This window comes from Nerophis ophidion, linkage group LG20 (assembly GCF_033978795.1).
Source record: "Nerophis ophidion isolate RoL-2023_Sa linkage group LG20, RoL_Noph_v1.0, whole genome shotgun sequence".
Taxonomy (NCBI): Eukaryota; Metazoa; Chordata; class Actinopteri; order Syngnathiformes; family Syngnathidae; genus Nerophis; species Nerophis ophidion.
The window spans coordinates 20,909,202-20,927,523 of NC_084630.1; the positions used below are offsets into that span (position 1 = coordinate 20,909,202).

The 18,322-nt window shown below is 39.2% G+C and overlaps 1 protein-coding gene across 3 annotated transcripts in view; it reads left to right on the forward strand.

The window, feature by feature from the left end:
• The window catches only part of bdh2 (3-hydroxybutyrate dehydrogenase, type 2), a 56,506-nt gene that overhangs the window by 12,251 nt on the left and 25,933 nt on the right, over window positions 1–18,322 (forward strand). For all 3 annotated transcript variants that reach the window (XR_009803125.1, XM_061880692.1, XM_061880693.1), the window contains exon 4: window positions 1,767–1,863. Coding sequence is in view for 2 of the 3 variants with exons in the window: in XM_061880692.1 (XP_061736676.1) it covers window positions 1,767–1,863 (97 nt within the window). In the remaining variant the exon portion in view is untranslated. The remainder of the gene's footprint in view (window positions 1–1,766; window positions 1,864–18,322) is intronic.

The window sequence follows — 18,322 nt, forward strand, 5'->3', positions numbered from 1 at the left end:
CCCCGAGTATGTCATTTTTGTACTGCTAGTTATTTTTTCCAATCCCATCTAAAAAGCAGTGCAAAAATTCAACCTTTTACCCGTTTTCCTTCAAGTTAAGACTTAGAAGATTCTTATTATTACAAACCCTGTTTCCATATGAGTTGGGAAATTGTGTTAGATGTAAATATAAACAGAATACAATGATTTGCAAATCATTTTCAACCCATGTTCAATTGAATGCACTACAAAGACAAGATATTTAAAGTTCAAACTCTTAAACTTTATTTTTTTTGCAAAATAATAGTTAACTTACCATTTCATGGCTGCAACACATGTCAAAGTAGTTGGGAAAGGGCATGTTCACCATTGTGTAACATCACCTTTTCTTTTAACAACACTCAATAAACGTTTGGGAACTGAGGAAACTAATTGTTGAAGCTTTGAAAGTGGAATTCTTTCCCATTCTTGTTTTATGTAGCGCTTCAGTCGTTCAACAGTCCGGGGTCTCCCCTGTCGTATTTTCCGCTTCATAATGCGCCACACATTTTCCATGGGAGACAGGTCTGGACTGCAGGCGGGCCAGGAAAGTACCCGCAGTCTTTTACTTCGAATCCACGCTGTAACACGTGCTGAATGTGGCTTGGCATTGTCTTGCTGAAATAAGCAGGGGCGTCCATGAAAAAGACGGTGCTTACATGGCAGCATATGTTGTTCCAAAACCTGTGTGTACCTTTCAGCATTAATGGTGCCTTCACAGATGTGTAAGTTACCCATGCCTTGGGCACTAATGCACCCCCATACCATCACAGATGCTGGCTTTTCAACTTTGCGTCGATGACAGTCTGGATGGTTCGCTTCCCCTTTGGTCCGGATGACACGATGTCGAATATTTCCAAAAACAATTTGAACTGTGGACTCGTCAGACCACAGAACACTTTTCCAGTCTGCATCAGTCCATCTTAGATGACCTCGTGCCCAGAGAAGCCGGCGGCGTTTCTGGATGTTGTTGATAAATGGTTTTCGTTTTGCATTGGAGAGCTTTAATTTGCACTTACAGATGTATCGACGAACTGTATTTAGTGACAGTGTGTTTCTGAAGTGTTCCTGAGCCCATGTGGTGATATCCTTTAGAGATTGATGTCGTTTTTTGATACAGTGCTGTCTGAGGGATCGAAGGTCACGGTCATTCAATGTTGGTTTCTGGCCATGCCGCTTACGTGGAGTGATTTCTCCAGATTCTCTGAACCTTTTGATATTATGGAGCGTAGATGTTGAAATCCCTCAGTTTCTTGCAATTGCACTTTGAGAAATGTTGTTCTTAAACTGTTTGACTATTTGCTCACGCAGTTGTGGACAAAGGGGTGTACCTCGCCCCATCCTTTCTTGTGAAAGACTGAGCATTTTTTGGGAAGCTGTTTTTATAGCCAATCATGGCACCCACCTGTTCCCAATTAGCCTGCACACCTGTGGGATGTTCCCAAATAGTGTTTGATGAGCATTCCTCAACTTTATCAGTATTTATTGCCACCTTTTCCAACTCCTTTGTCACGTGTTGCTGGCATCAAATTCTAAAGTTTGTGATTAGTTGGAAAAAAAAAAATGTTTATCAGTTTGAACATCAAATATGTTGTCTTTGTAACATATTCAACTGATTATGGGTTGAAAATGATTTGCAAATCATTGTATTCTGTTTATATTTACATCTAACACAATTTCCCAACTCATATGGAAACGGGGTTAGTATTTTGTTACAATGTAGTGACTTTAAATATCTTCTCTCACAGGAATAAAGACCAAAGTGGTGGATGTGACCAAGAAAGACCAAGTGGAGGCCCTGGCCAAGGAACATGTCCACGTCGATGTCCTGTTCAATGTCGCAGGGTACTTTTACACTTTCTCCCTCCACGTTATCTTTGTTTTTGGGGACGCTAGACCTTAGGTCCACAATGTAGTGACACTGTGAACACTCTGCCATCTAGACCAGTGTTTTTCAACCACATGCTTTTCATTGAAAAAAGTTCAAAGGCACACCACCAGCAGAAAACATAAACAAATCAAACTTAGGAGCAGATATTGACGATAAAAACTTGTTCCTGCTAGTGTTGGATATGACTTTAAACCATTACCAACCATGCATCACTGTAGCTCTTCTCTCAAAGTAGGTGTACTGTCACCACCAAATAATAACAGAAGATATAAACATATTCAAAAGGTATTTTTGACAAAAACAGACTATTTTGAAATCTCAGTAAAACTGCAATAATGCTATTTGGTAACAGTAGAAGGAAAGTGAAACACAAATAAAAATAGACATATTAGAAATTGAAAGGAGAGATGTCCGATAATGGCTTTTTTGCAGATATTCCGATATTGTCCAACTCTTAATTACCGATTCCAATATCAATCGATACCAATATATACAGTCGTGGAATAAACACATTATTATGCCTAATTTTCTTGTGATGCCCCGCTGGGTCCATTGAACAATGTAACAAGGTTTTCCAAAATAAATCAACTCAAGTTATGGAAAAAAATGACAACATGGCACTGCCATATTTATTATTGAAGTCACAAAGAGCTTTATTTTTTGTAACATGCCTCAAAACAGCAGCTTGGAATTTGGGAGATGCTCTCCCTGAGAGAGCATGAGGAGGTTGAGGTGGGCGGGGTAGGGGATAATGGGGTGTGTATATTGTAGCGTCCCGTAAGAGTTAGTGCTGCAAAGGGTTCTGGGTATTCTTCTGTTGTATTTATGTTGTGTTACGGTGCGGATGTTCTCCCAAAATATGTTTGTCCTTCTTGTTTGGTGTGGGTTCACAGTGTGGTGCATATTTGTAACAGTGTTAAAGCTGTTTATACGGCCACCCTCAGTGTGACCTGTATGGCTGTTGACCAAGTATGCCTTGCACATACTTGTGTGTGTGTGAAAAGCCGTAGATATTATGTGATTGGGCCAGCCCGCGAAGGCAGTGCCTTTTAAGGCACACCCCCTATATTGTTGTCTGGGTGGAAATCGGGAGAAATTCTGGAGAATGGTTACCCCGGGAGATTTTCGTGACGGGCACTGAACTTCGGAAGTCTCCCGGGAAAATCCGCAGGGTTGGCAAGTATGCCCTACGTCCGTGTTTTACCGAATATGTTCCGCTCCATACAGTGGCCTTTTAAAACGTCATACATTTTACTTTTTGAAACCAATATCGATCATTTCCGATATCACATTTTAAAGCATTTATCGGCCAATAATATCAGCAGTCCGATATTATCGGACATCTGTAATTGAAAGAGTAAATGAAACTTCAAATTTCTGGGTATCATGATTGATGAGAAATAGAACTGGAAATCTCATATCAAAAATATACAACATAAAGTAGCAAGGAACACGTCAATAATGAATAAAACCAAACTGCTCACTAGTGCTGCCATATCTGAGTTATTGTGTGGAAATATGGGGAAATAACTACAAAAGTACACTTCATTCATTAACCGTGTTACAAAAAAGATCAGTTAGAATAAAACATAATGTTTGATATACAGAACATACAAATCCTTTATTTATTGAGTCACAAATACTGAAATTGCGCGACATATTGAATTTGCTAACAGTTAAAATGATACACAAAGAAAAGTACAACCTGCTAGCCAAGAATGTACAACAATTCTTCTCAACAAAAGAGGAGAAATATAATCTTAGAGAAAAATGGAATTTAAAACATTTGTACGCACGTACAACACTTAAGACCTTCAGTATATCAGTATGTGGAATTAAATAATGGAATGGATTAAGCAAAGCAGTCAAACAATGTTCTAATATGATCCAGTTCAAGAAACTCTTCAAACTTAAAGTGTTTACAAAGTACAAAGGACAAGAACCATAATAAACATTATGAATTTATTTCATGCATCCATTCATTTTCTAGATAATCTTACGTAACTCACCAAATGAAATATAACTTACTTCACTAATTACTATTCATTTATTTTTCAATGTTATTAGTTATGGAGTATATTGTGAATAAATTGAGAACAGGAAGTGAACAAAAGTGTTAACTGCTATGTAGAGAAGAAGGGGTAGTATTAAATACGCTCTAATTCTTCCTATTCCTTTTCAAACATGTTGAAAAGAGAAACTGGAAATTGTGATGCATCATGTTGTATGCATGCATGTTCCAAATCAACTCAAACTCAACTCCAAATATTTCACATTTGTTGGGGGACAATGTTGCATATTGTGTGTTTTGGCTATAAAGACAGGGGGTTTTCTTTAAAATTCTTTAAGATTATAAATAATTTTTTTAGATTTTATATTGACAAATAGATCTGAAGTTGATCTATAGATTTAAGTTTTGAAATATATATATATATATATACACACACATATATATTTATATGTGTATATTTATATGTATATATATTAGGGGTGTAACGGTACACAAAAATTTCGGTTTGGTACGTACCTCGGTTTAGAGGTCACGGTTTGGTACATTTTTAGTACAGTAAGAAAACAACAAACTATACATTTTTTGGTTATTTATTTACCAAATTTGTAAACGATGGCTTGATCCTTTTAACATTGGGAACAGTATAATTCTGCCCACGTTAATCCACATTAAACCGCTTCAAGTTGTTGCTTGGATGAAATAAAATGACACAACTTTTCTTCTACATATAAAAAGTGCAAAATTAAACAGTTTCAAGTCAACTCATCATGCTTAATTAATTACAGCATTTGGGAAGCCTGTTGTTGACTTTTATTATGTAAATGTTATATTTTTGTCAACATGTGTTAGCAGTGACCCTGCTATTAAAAAATACGCTGCTACATTACTAATGATTAATTTAACTATAGCTGAAAATTCATCCCTGACCACCATGGAGTTCATGTAGGCTTTATGATGCACTTACAATATTTTATACACTATCAGAGACAGAAACTCTTCATTTATATAATGTCCTTTTTTGCTGCTTTAACACCTCAATCAACACTGTCCGTAACACACACACACACACACACACACACACACACACACACACACACGCACCGCAAAATAAGTTAACGTTACGCTAAAAGCTAATTAGCCTTCACCTAAAGTCAGGACTGCGAGTGAGCTGAGCTGCAGTTTGTTTCTAGAAGGTCAACGGGCTCATAGTGATGTTTAGAAAGTAGTTGACTTGAATATAATTTGGGGAGAGTGCGTTGCTCCCCTGCTAAACACCTATCTGCTCGACATCGACACTGAAGCGCTGACGACATGCGCTCTGAATACGCATTGCTGATTGGCTTTGTATGTAATCAATCAGATGGTTGTGTGGAGGGGCAATGCAGGGTGCTGTGTACAGACAGAGGCAGAACGGAGCGGAGCAGCTTGTTAAGACTTTAGCATAGGCGGCTACTTCATATGTTCGTGTGTAACTCGTTCGGTACTCCTCCGCACCGAACCGGAACCCTCGTACCGAAACGGTTCAATACAAATACACGTACCGTTACACCCCTAATATATATGTATATGTGTATATATGTCACACCCCGCCTCGGGTGAAGGTAATGTAACGTTTGCAAACCGGACTTTAAATCAAGGATGGCAAGGCACGCAGTGGTAACAGTTTACAAACATTTATTTGAAATCCCAAACAGTGTCAAGAGATGAACAACAACAGAAAGACAGAGCACCCACAATCTGTAACAGTAATAAATAAAGACAATATTAGTATCGTATATTATATATAGCAAATTTATATTCTAAATATATTTCAAAAAGTCGCATGCGTTAAATAGGCCTATATATAATTAGTCAAAAAGCATATAAAAAATAATCTAAATATAAATCATCCATTATATCAAAATATATGTATTCACAATCAAAACATCAAATATATCAAAGTAAAGAATTAAATGACAAAACAGATTTAGCAAAATAAATTAGCAATCAACAAAACTCATTGAATTGGTTACATCACAATATAATATCATCATCAAAATAATCACCTCAGTAGTTGGTTTGATGTATGAACCTCGAAACTCTTGGCCAGGACAGACACCCTCCTCTGGCAGTGACAGACAGCAGACTGGCAGAAACTTCTTCTTCTTCTTCTTCTTCTTCTTTTGTTTTTATGGCGGTTGGCATAAAAACAAAAGAACAGTAGGTGTGCATTACCGCCACCTACTGTAATGGAGTGTGGACCGAGGTGGATCCCTATCTTTTACTTAACCCAGTGTTTTTTAAATATGTGTATATTGCTTTATACCCTATGTTTTCTGAATGCAATCCTAATATACCTCCCACTTCTAACCTAATATTTTCTTTTGCTAACTTATTTTCCAGTATTTCTCTTTCTCTATTATATTTCCTACATTGTATTAAGACATGGTCATCATTTTCTATCTGGTGGCAAAAATCACACAGCCCTGTAGTATGTTTGCCTATCAATTTTAGTGAACTATTTAGATATGGCCTAATCTCATTCTAGTAATAATGTCTTCTTCTTTCCTATTTCTACCCCCTCCTCTCATTACACCTACTTTCCTCTGGACTTTGTAAAACTCTCTACCTTTTGTTTCCTTATTCCAATTATCCTGCCACTTTTTATTGTGTTCTATCTTAATTATGCTCTTCACTTCTTCTTTACTGTGCTTAATCTCCATGTTTACTTCTGTTTTAGTGGTTGCTTGTTTTGCGTACCTATCAGTTAACTCATTTCCCTCAACTCCTACATGAGCAGGAACCCAGAGAAATGTTACCACACTTCCCGCTTTATTTATCCTGTAGATTGCCTGAACTATTTCATAAACTATATCTAGTCTTGTTTCTGATGTTATGTTTTTTATGCTCGTCAATGCACTGCTGGAGTCCGAGCACACGACTACTTTCCTTGCTTTGTTTTCCTCTATCCAGTTAACTGCCATATACATTGCTACCAATTCCCCTGTAAAAACATATAGTTTATCACTAATTCTTTTATTTAACACTATATTTCTCTGTGGGATAACTGCAGCAGCTCCTACTTTACTATTTATGGTTTTTGATGCATCTGTGTATATCATAATATTATCAAAAAACATTTCCTCAATCCATTGTTCTATTTGGTAACTATTTAAATGTCTATTCTTCAGTAATTGCATGTTTACCTTTGGGTTGTCATACATCCACGGTGGTATTGCAGGAATTGGTACTGTAGGGCTCACTTTAATATTGTCAATTTGTGTTTTTTTACATATATCTCCTATTATCCACCCAAAACTATTCATTTTTTTTCTTCCCTTTTTCTTGGCAATTTAGTAGCACTTGACGGGTTGGATGTCCTTGCTTGGATCCTTTTAAGTTTACCCAATAAACTGCTGCGAGTTGATCTCTCCTCATGTCCAAAGGTTTTTCATTCATTTCTACTTGTAATGCTGCCACTGGAGTAGATTTAGTAGCTCCACAACATAATCTTAAAGCCTGCGACTGGATCCGGTCTATTTTCTCAAGTAGAGTTTTTGAAGCAGATTGATAAATAATGCATCCGTAGTCGATAACAGATCGAATTAAAGTGATATATATTGTTTTCAATGTCAACCTATCAGCCCCCCAATCTTTACCCCTCAAAGCCCTCATTATATTTAACACCTTTTTACTTTTCTCCACTATCTTGCTGATGTGGGTTGACCAGTTAATATTTTTATCAAACCATATTCCTAAATATTTAAATACTTGTACCTCTTCTATGTTTTCTCCATAGAGTTTTATTTGGAGCTTGTTTTGTACTTTCCTCTTCGTAAAATGTATGACTTTTGTCTTTCCAACAGAGAATCTTAAACCCCAAGCCGTCCCCCAGTCTTGAAAATTATTTACCGCTTTTTGAATCTTCTTTTCTATATGATTTGTATTTCTACCTCTCTTCCACATCACTCCATCATCAGCAAACAATGCCACCTCCACTAACCCTTCCACTTCACTAAAAACTTCATTTATCATGATGGAAAATAGTACTGGACTTATTATACTCCCTTGTGGGGTCCCATTTTCCACTTCGTATTCTCTGCTATATTCATTCTCTATTTTTACTAATAATGTTCTAGTTGTTAAAAAGTATTTTATCCATCTGTACGTTCTTCCTCTAATCCCAATCTTATTTAGTTTCATCAGCAACCCCTGTTTCCACAACATATCATACGCTTTCTCTATGTCAAAAAATACCGCAATTATACTTTCTTTATTTATTTGTCCCTTTCTAATTTCCTCTTCCAGCTGCACTGCTGGGTCATTTGTGCTTCTTGCTTTGCGAAAACCACTTTGGTAGTTTTTTATAATTTCTTTTGACTCTAAATAATATATTAATCTTTCATTAATCATTTTTTCCATTACTTTGCCCAAATCTGAGGTCAATGCTATCGGCCTATTATTTCCTGCCTCTTCCGGATCTTTCCCTGGCTTGCATATTGGAATTATTAGAGCTGTTTTCCACTCATCTGGTAATTTCCCTTCTTCATATATCCTATTATATAATTTCAAAACCACTTCTTTGCCGATGCTACCTAAATTTTTGATCATTTGATAACTCACCAGGTCTTTCCCTGGCGTCGTATTTTTAACTTTTTTTTAAATTCGAACCATTTCATCCAAAGAAAATGTCATATCCATAGTGTTGGTAAAACTATTATCGTTGTCTTCCTTCATTTCCTTAATATTTAAACTAATTGTTTATTCTCTCCTTTGTTTTTCTACATTTCTCAAATTATCATTACTGAGCACTTTAACAAAGGTTTTTGCTAAAAGTTCTGCTTTTTCTTTATTTCCTACCACACTCCGTGTTCCATTTTCATCACATGATTTTTATGTTCTTTTCTGACCCCTGACATTCTCTTGATCATTCCCCACACTTGGCTTAAAGGAGTAGTTCTATTTAGTGTTTCACAAAAAGTTCTCCAATGGTGTTTTCTTGTTTTTTTAATAACATACCTTACTCTAGCTTGATGCCTTTTATATTGGATCATGTCTTGGAAATGATGTGTTCTTCTCAGTATTCTAAATGCTCTATTCCGTTCTTGTATTGCATCTGTGCACTCTTGTGTCCACCACGGCACTATCTTCCTTCTTCTCCCTATACTATTCCTTGGTATGCTCTGTTCGGCTGCTTCTATTATGCACTTTGTAATATTTGTATTTAATTGTTCAATATCTTGATTTATATCTACTTCCTTTAAAGTTATGTCGGTAATTTCCCTAAATTTCCCCCAGTCACCTTGATTATACTTCCATCTTCCTTCTATCCTAGTGCTTTCTGTCCTATGATTTATGTTTATGTGAATGAAGATTGGATAGTGATCACTTCCCATAGTGCTGTATTTATTTACTTCCCACTCCACCTTTCCTGCTAACCCTTGTGACACTAGTGTTAAATCTATTGCTGTTTCTTTACCCGTGACATCTAACCTTGTTCCCGACCCATCATTCACACACACCAGTTCTTTTTCCTCCAAAAGTGCTTCCAATGTATCCCCATTCCAGTCATCCCTTTCACCCCACATTGTGCTATGTGCATTAAAGTCACCACACCAAATAATATTGCCACTCCAGTGCTCGATTATTGTTTCTAGTTGGTGAATTTCTAATTTCTTGCATGGATTATAGAAGTTTAGTACTTTGTATCTTTCTTTATTATTCCATACTTCTACTCCTACTATCTCTAGTTCTTGTTTTACTTTTAATATTGAATAATGCATATCTTCCTTAATAAATATGGCACATCCTCCTCCTTGCCCATCATTCCTATCTTTACGTATCGTTATATATCCTTTTATTATAAAGTTTAATTTTGGCTTCAGCCATGTTTCTTGAATACATATTATATGTGGTTTATTTTTCATATTATTAATATATCCCTTTAATTCCTGTCCATTTGCTATCAAACTTCTGGCATTCCACTGAACAATTAACATGGCGTTGGATTGTGGTAACATGACTCGGTCTCGTCTACTCTCTGTAGCTCACCTTGCATCTGTTCCCAGGATAGTTCTTTTAAATTTAAAAACTTTGCTGCTGCTTTGACAATTATTTTGATTTTCTCAGTCTTGTTTCTAGCCTGTTCTGTACAGTTTATCACGTAAGCCAGGAATACAACTAGTTTGTCCATGGAAATTCCTGTATTTGCTGCCTCTTGTTTTTTATTTCTTGAACTATTTTCACTCCTGTCCTGTTCTGCACTTTCTTGATTTCTTATTTTAACTGCCTCTGCGTATGTAATATTTCTTTCAACTCTGAATCGCTGCACTTCTGTTGCCTGTTTTCTTATGATGCAACCCCCATACGCTGCTGTGTGATTCCCGCCACAATTACAACACTTGACCTGTTCATTTTCTCCACATTGTCCATATTCATGCTCTCCTCCACACCGTCCACATCTCATCTTAGCATGACAAACACTAGCCATGTGCCCATAGCGTTGGCACTTGAAACAACGTACTGGGGGTGGCACGTAAGCTCTAACATAGAAGCTTAAATACCCAATCATGATTCTCTCTGGTAGGACCTCCTCTGCAAATTGCACTAGCACGGATTCGCTCTCAGTCTTTTCACTGTTCCTAAATGCCATCATTCTTTTCATCATAGTGACAGTTCCTCCTTTTATTTCTCTTTTCAGATCATCTAAATTTTCTCCTCTTGGGATTCCTGTCACGACTCCTCTTGCCCCCTTTCGTTCTCCCACTTCGATTTTTTCCTTTATTATTTTGTTGCACAGTTTTTGCAATCGCATTGCTTTGTTCTTTTGCTCTCCATTTTTGCATTTAATCAACAGCCGTCCGTCCCTGAGCACCTTCGCTATCTCCACCTCTCCAATGTCCTTCTTTAATCCCTTAACCAGTGTCATCAAACTAATGTCATTCATATCTTGGTTTGATTTAAATGTATAAATTATCTTATATTCATCCACCATAACCCTTTTCCTCTTATCAACCTCTTCATCGTCTTCATGCACTCTTTTAGCACTCGACTTTCCTTCACTCCCTCCTCTCCCCTTCTTTCCTCTCTCCCCTCTAGTCCGATCCATTTCCATACTATCCTCATACATCCCGTCACTATCCCCTTCCATCTCGATCCAGTCACAAAACAGCTTATGCTCAACCGCCAAAACAGATTTAGACACTCTCGCCGCCGCCAAATTCACTCCAAATGTTTGGTAGTTCCGCGTCTCTCCTTCCGGAAGCTTCCACCCCTGGCAGAAACATGGCATTTTCCCCACTTAAAAAGCCCATAGCCCCGCCCACTAGCTGGGACCAATTTGACAGGAGGAATTCAGAAATCAGTTATTTTGTAATTTACACCATAAGTAACTATCACATGTCTAAAAAGTATTCACATTGTACTTTTGTATTTGTAAAGCAGTCATTTTTGTACCCTGTGTATTCAGGCTTAGAAAACACAACTTTCAAATGTCCATTGTCCCTCTTCAACACCCAGTTACTGACAATCATGGTTTGGCCCACATTAGGCCTAATTAGTCCAAGCAGGTGTGCTCACCTACATAAAGCCCTCAGCCCCTTCCTGACTCTTTTAGCCACACCTTCAGAGCCATGGTGAGTGAGATGTTACAATTTGTTTGTTGAGCCTTTTCACTAACACTATTGAATGTTAGTAGTGTGTCCATGTTGAACAAATGTGCCCGGTTTGTGAGGAAGCCAAAGGTCAAACAGTGACAGTGTGGGGTCAAACTGTCACATATATGTATATAAATATTTATATATTTTTATGTATATATAAACTTATATATATATATATATATGTATATATATATATATATATATATATATATATATATATATATATATATATGTGTAGGTATGGGAAAACTCGCAAGACTACTTCATCTCTACAGAACTGTTTCATGAGGGGTTCCCTCAATCATCAGGAGATTTTAATGGAAGCATTCACATACAATGTTGAAATGATTTCACTGCGCATGTTGAGGGATGATAGATCTGGATGATATATAATAAACAGTTTCTCTTTTAAGCATAGGTTGCATCTTTTATTACCACTGTTGTAAGGTGTGCTGGATGCAAGAATTTGCCATGTTATTGAATATTCAACATTATTGTCTTTGAGGTTCCAAATGTGTTTGCTGAGTTCTGTAGAATTCCGCAAAGTCTGGTTTCTAAAGGAGGCGTTGTGATTAGTGGTTTGTGCAGCCCTTTGAGACACTAGTGATTTAGGGATATATAAGTAAACATTGATTGATTGATTGATTGATATTCTATCTTGTTTTGAACGCTCCTTCGGTTAATCCTACGTACGTGTCGGATGTGTTAATGTCCTTGCGTGTTACCTTCGCTTGGTAAACGACTGATGTCTGTAAGCACCCTCCGTTGAGAGGGCAATCAGGTTTCTTGCGACAGTTACATTCCTTATTGGTTTCAAAGTCGTTTAGTCTGGGGGTGGGCAGTCCTTTTGCAATTGCTTTGTTGTGTTTTGAAATGATTTGTTTTATGTTATTCATACAGCTGTTGCTCAATTTAATGTTGTTCTTGTTGAATATTTTTCTTAGGGTGTTGCCTTCAGGGAAGTGTTTGTCGATCAGAGTGAGGAACTTGTGGCCGATATTGGTTGAGACGTTTTTGCTGAATGGCGGATTGTACCAGATGATGTTGTTTCGTCTTCTGCTCCTTTTTGGTTGGTTTCCTGGAGTGGGTTCATAGGTGAGGGTGAACTTGTATCCGCTTTCATCAAGTGTTTTCTGGTACGGGGGGGTTGCTTGGTCGAATTCAGCTTTGCTAGATGATGGTCGTGGAACTGTGGACCAGCTCTATACTCTCGGCAGGGTTCTTGAGGGTGCATGGGAGTTTGCCCAACCAGTCTACATATGCTTTGTGGACTTGGAGAAGGCATTCGACCGTGTCCCTCGGGAAGTGCTGTGGGGAGTGCTCAGAGAGTATGGGGTATCGGACTGTCTTATTGTGGCGGTCCGTTCCCTGTACGATCAGTGCCAGAGCTTGGTTCGCATTGCCGGCAGTAAGTCGAACACATTTCCAGTGAGGGTTGGACTCCGCCAAGGCTGTCCTTTGTCACCGATTCTGTTCATAACTTTTATGGACAGAATTTCTAGGCGCAGTCAAGGCGTTGAGGGGTTCCGGTTTGGTAACCGCAGGATTAGGTCTCTGCTTTTTGCAGATGATGTGGTCCTGATGGCTTCATCTGCCCGGGATCTTCAGCTCTCGCTGGATCGGTTCGCAGCCGAGTGTGAAGCGACCGGAATGAGAATCAGCACCTCCAAGTCCGAGTCCATGGTTCTCGCCCGGAAAAGGGTGGAGTGCCATCTCCGGGTTGGGGAGGAGACCCTGCCCCAAGTGGAGGAGTTCAAGTACCTAGGAGTCTTGTTCACGAGTGAGGGAAGAGTGGATCGTGAGATCGACAGGCGGATCGGTGCGGCGTCTTCAGTAATGCGGACGTTGTACCGATCCGTTGTGGTGAAGAAGGAGCTGAGCCGGAAGGCAAAGCTCTCAATTTACCGGTCGATCTACGTTCCCATCCTCACCTATGGTCATGAGCTTTGGGTCATGACCGAAAGGATAAGATCACGGGTACAAGCGGCCGAAATGAGTTTCCTCCGCCGTGTGGCGGGGCTCTCCCTTAGAGATAGGGTGAGAAGCTCTGCCATCCGGGAGGTACTCAAAGTAAAGCCGCTGCTCCCCCACATCGAGAGGAGCCAGATGAGGTGGGTCGGGCATCTGGTCAGGATGCCACCCGAACGCCTCCCTAGGGAGGTGTTTAGGGCACGTCCAACCGGTAGGAGGCCACGGGGAAGACCCAGGACACGTTGGGAAGACTATGTCTCCCGGCTGGCCTGGGAACGCCTCGGGATCCCCCGGGAAGAGCTAGACGAAGTGGCTGGGGAGAGGGAAGTCTGGGTTTCCCTGCTTAGGCTGTTGCCCCCGCGACCCGACCTCGGATAAGCGGAAGATGATGGATAGATGACAGCATCTAGATGACAGCAGCTAGATGACAGCAGCTAGATGACAGCATCTAGCAAAGCTGAATTCGACCAAGCAACCCCCCCGTACCAGAAAGCACTTGATGAAAGCGGATACAACTTCACCCTCACCTATGAACCCACTCCAGGAAACCAACCAAAAAGGAGCAGAAGATGAAACAAACTCATCTGGTACAATCCGCCATTCAGTAAAAACGTCTCAACCAATATCACAAGTTCCTCACTCTGATCGACAAACACTTCCCCAAAGGCAACACCCTAAGAAAAATATTCAACAAGAACAACATTAAATTGAGCTACAGCTGTATGAATAACATACAACAAATCATTTCAAACCACAACAAAGCAATTGCAAAATGACTGCCCACCCCCAGACTAAACGACTCTGAAACCAATAAGGAATGTAGCTGTCGCAAGAAACCTGATTGCCCTCTCAACGGAGGGTGCTTACAGACATCAGTCGTTTACCAAGCGAAGGTAACACGCAAGGACATTAACACGTCTGACACGTACGTAGGATTAACCGAAGGGGCGTTCAAAACAAGATGGAATAATCACAACGCCTCCTTTAGAAACCAGACTTTGCGGAATTCTACAGAACTCTACATTTGGAACCTCAAAGACAATAATGTTGAATATTCAATAACATGGCAAATTCTTGCATCCAGCACACCTTACAACAGTGGTAATAAAAGATGCAACCTATGCTTAAAAGAGAAACTGTTTATTATATATCATCCAGATCTATCATCCCTCAACAAGCGCAGTGAAATCATTTCAACATGCCGCCACAGACGGAAACACCTCCTACACATGAGCCAATCACCACGCCCTACGCCTGCCTGTACCGACCCACTCTGTGCCCTATACAAACCATTGTATGTGATTGCTTCCATTAAAATCTCCTGATGATTGAGGGAACCCCTCATGAAACAGTTCTGTAGAGATGAAGTAGTCTTGTGATTTTTCCCACACCACCTACATATTGCGCTCTACCACGGTATCGAGCACTATTCTCTGGATAATCCAATCAAGACATATGTATATGTATATATATATATGTATATATATATATATATATATATATATATATATATATATATATATATATATATATGTGTATGTATGTATGTACATGTATATATGTATGGAAAATAAGTATTTGGTCAACCATTCAAAGCTCTCACTGATGGAAGGAGGTTTTTGCTCAAAATCTCACGATACATGGCCCCATTCATTCTTTCCTTTACACGGATCAATCATCCTGTCCCCTTAGCAGAAAAACAGCCCCAAAGCATGATGTTTCCACCCCCATGCTTCATAGTAGGTATGGTGTTCTTGGGATGCAACTCAGTATTCTTCTTCCTCCAAACACGACGAGTTGAAATTATACCAAAATGGATACATGGATGATACAGCAGAGGATTGGGACAATGTCATGTGGTCAGATGAAACCAAAATAGAACTTTTTGATATATATGAGACCCATCCAGGTACGCAGGATCGAACTTAAAAGATTAGTCTTAAAGGTTCAAACAACAGTTTATATATTATATTGGTTTTGAAAATGAAAAATATCAAAATGGCCCCTGTATGCATTGATTTGTCAGTGAGTGGCCATCAGCGTTAAAAAATGGATGGATGTCTATGGGTTAGTGGTCTACTCAATTGTCTTTAAGGGTCAATTTGGAGACCAGAAGCAGGATGAAACACTCCATTTGTTCTTTAATACCTTATTGTCCCAAATATAAGACTGTGGTTTCCCACCTGAGAGCAAAGTCCGAAGTCGACTTGGTCATCTTATGTTCAATGCAAACCACCAGGTGGTACCAAGTGAGTCTGAGCTTTTCTCCCTATCACTCGCATACACCGGTGTCTAAAAGTTAGCAAACAACAGTTATAATAGTATTTTTATAATAATGCATGGAGCTTATACATTTCCTTTTGTTTTTCAAATTATTTCCCTTATTTTGTGTCCGTAAACAAGAAGGGTTGTCTTATATTCAGGGTCGTTTTAGGCTCAGTTGACACTGCAGGTAATTTCCAATGAATTCATATTTTAATCAATACGGTACGAGTTCCCAGTACCTGAGAATCATTACAGGTACTCGACGGTACCCATTTTCCATACTTGTGTGTGTTCATAAATATGGTAATAAATGATAAAATATTTCTTTTCATTTGTGTAACAGATTTTAGATAAAGTACTAACAGTGACAGATTATGATAACTGTGCTGGTCAGTTTTTATTTGTTGTCTTCTAACACTTATAAATCTCATTTGCAAGTATTGTATAGTAATGTAAAGGTTACGTTGAGTTGCCGAGCTAGAAAATGGTCTTTGCCATGAAGCCTAATATGCCCATCTACTTCAATGCCGTGCTCTACAAAGTGTTTATACTGATAATATTGTATTTTTTACACACTCGCTGTTTAATTGTAATTGCATCTTAATTATAGTTTTCATTCTTCTTCATGTAAAATCGCTAATGCTAACCACTAACCTTTATATGGCAAATTAGCATCAGGCTAATGTATTTTGGAACAGTGGAGCTCGAGCTGGGCGATATATCGAATATACTCGATATATCGCAGGTTTGTCTCTGTGCGATATAGAAAATGACCATATTTGTGGTATTCGAGTATAGTTTTAGCTGCGGGCATTACACTACAGGCTAACATACGTCACATACTGTCGGGTGTGCAACGTCATACACTCTGGCAGAGCAGAGAAGTAGCCGAATGGGTAAAGTGAGCTGTGGTGCTAGTGGAGTGGTGCGAGTGGTAATACAAGAGAAAGAAGGTGCGATTCTGGTAACAAATAAAGGAAGAATTAATTCCCAAGAAAAACACCACGGGGTCCATCGTCTGGCGGTGGTTTGGTTTCAAGCGGGAAGATGTTGAACAATTATGCTGCAAAAAAGCGTTGCTACAAAAGGTAGCATTACTGCTAATATGTAGCATCATTTGAAAAGTCACCCGCTAGAGAATGAAGAGTGCTTGAAACTCCGCATGTCAACATCTCCGGCCGGTGCCACACCCACAAAATGCCCAAGCAACCATTTCCAGATCAACATGAAAAAAATAGTCAACAACAGAAGAAGATAACGTCCGCAGGAACCTACCACATAGCGAAGGACATACACTATTTGATTTCCTATTATGCAGCTCATTTTTATTTGACACCTATTGAAATATCGTGTGTGACATCATGCACAAAAGTGCACTTTATATGTCTTAAACTATTGTAGTGGCGTTCTGTACAAAAAGTGCACTTTAGTGTTGTTTTTATACGTCATCTTAGTGACATCATGCACTAAAGTGCACTCATAGCTTGTTTTAAAATGTCTCAGACAATCTTGCACTTTCTGTTTTGGAAATGACATGAATGTTTGTGCCACTGCTTAATAACTGTTTAATAAATACACTTTTGGTCAATTGACCTACCGTATTTCCTTGAATAGCCGCCGGGCATGTAATATGCGCCTGCCTGGAATTACTGCAGGGCAAAACTCGCTCACCAAATTAACAAGCGCATGCTTACTTTAACCGCCGGGTCAAATTCGTGAAGTCACAAGTGACGCGTCTCCTTCCGTTATTTTCAAAATGGCGGAGGAGTTTTTTTTGCTTTTACTGTGTGTAAACCAGGGGTCTGATCACACTAATGGTTGTGATATAAAACAATTTTAACACTCTTACTAATATGCGCCACACTCTGTGAACCCACACCAAATAAGAATAACAAACACATTTTCTGGACAGTTTTGGCTCTGTGGCACATTATAAACGCAGCATATGGATTACCCATAATGCCGTGTATCCGTGACTCTTGGATATATAATACACGCGCCCCCAACCCCGCCCCCCTCCCCCTCTCCGTGCGTTCGTTGAGGTGGGCGGGGTTGGGGGCGCGTGTATAATATATCCAAGAGTTACGGATACACGGCATTATGGGTAATCCCTATGCTGCGTTTATAATGTATCACAGAGACAATGCTCTCCAGAAATGTGCTTGGTGTGGGTTCACAGAGTGTGGCGCATATTATTAAGAGTTTTAAAGTTGTTTATATCACAACCGTCGGTGTAAAAGGTATGGCTTTTGAGCAAGTATACATTGCAATCTCGTATGAAAATCAGCGAAATGCATGCGTCCGGTCGGCACGCAGACAGCATGGTGTAAAAGTGGGCGCGAGGACATGTTGTAGAACAGTGGTTCCCAACCACCGGGACGCAGAATCATTTTTTATTATTATTATTATTTTTTTAACACACTCCATTTTTTACTGAATGCCATTGGTAAGCGCAGGGGTGAGAAGAGGTTTTAAAATTACAGTATTAGCGCCTGCTTACTTTTACCGCATGCTTTGAATAAGCGCAGG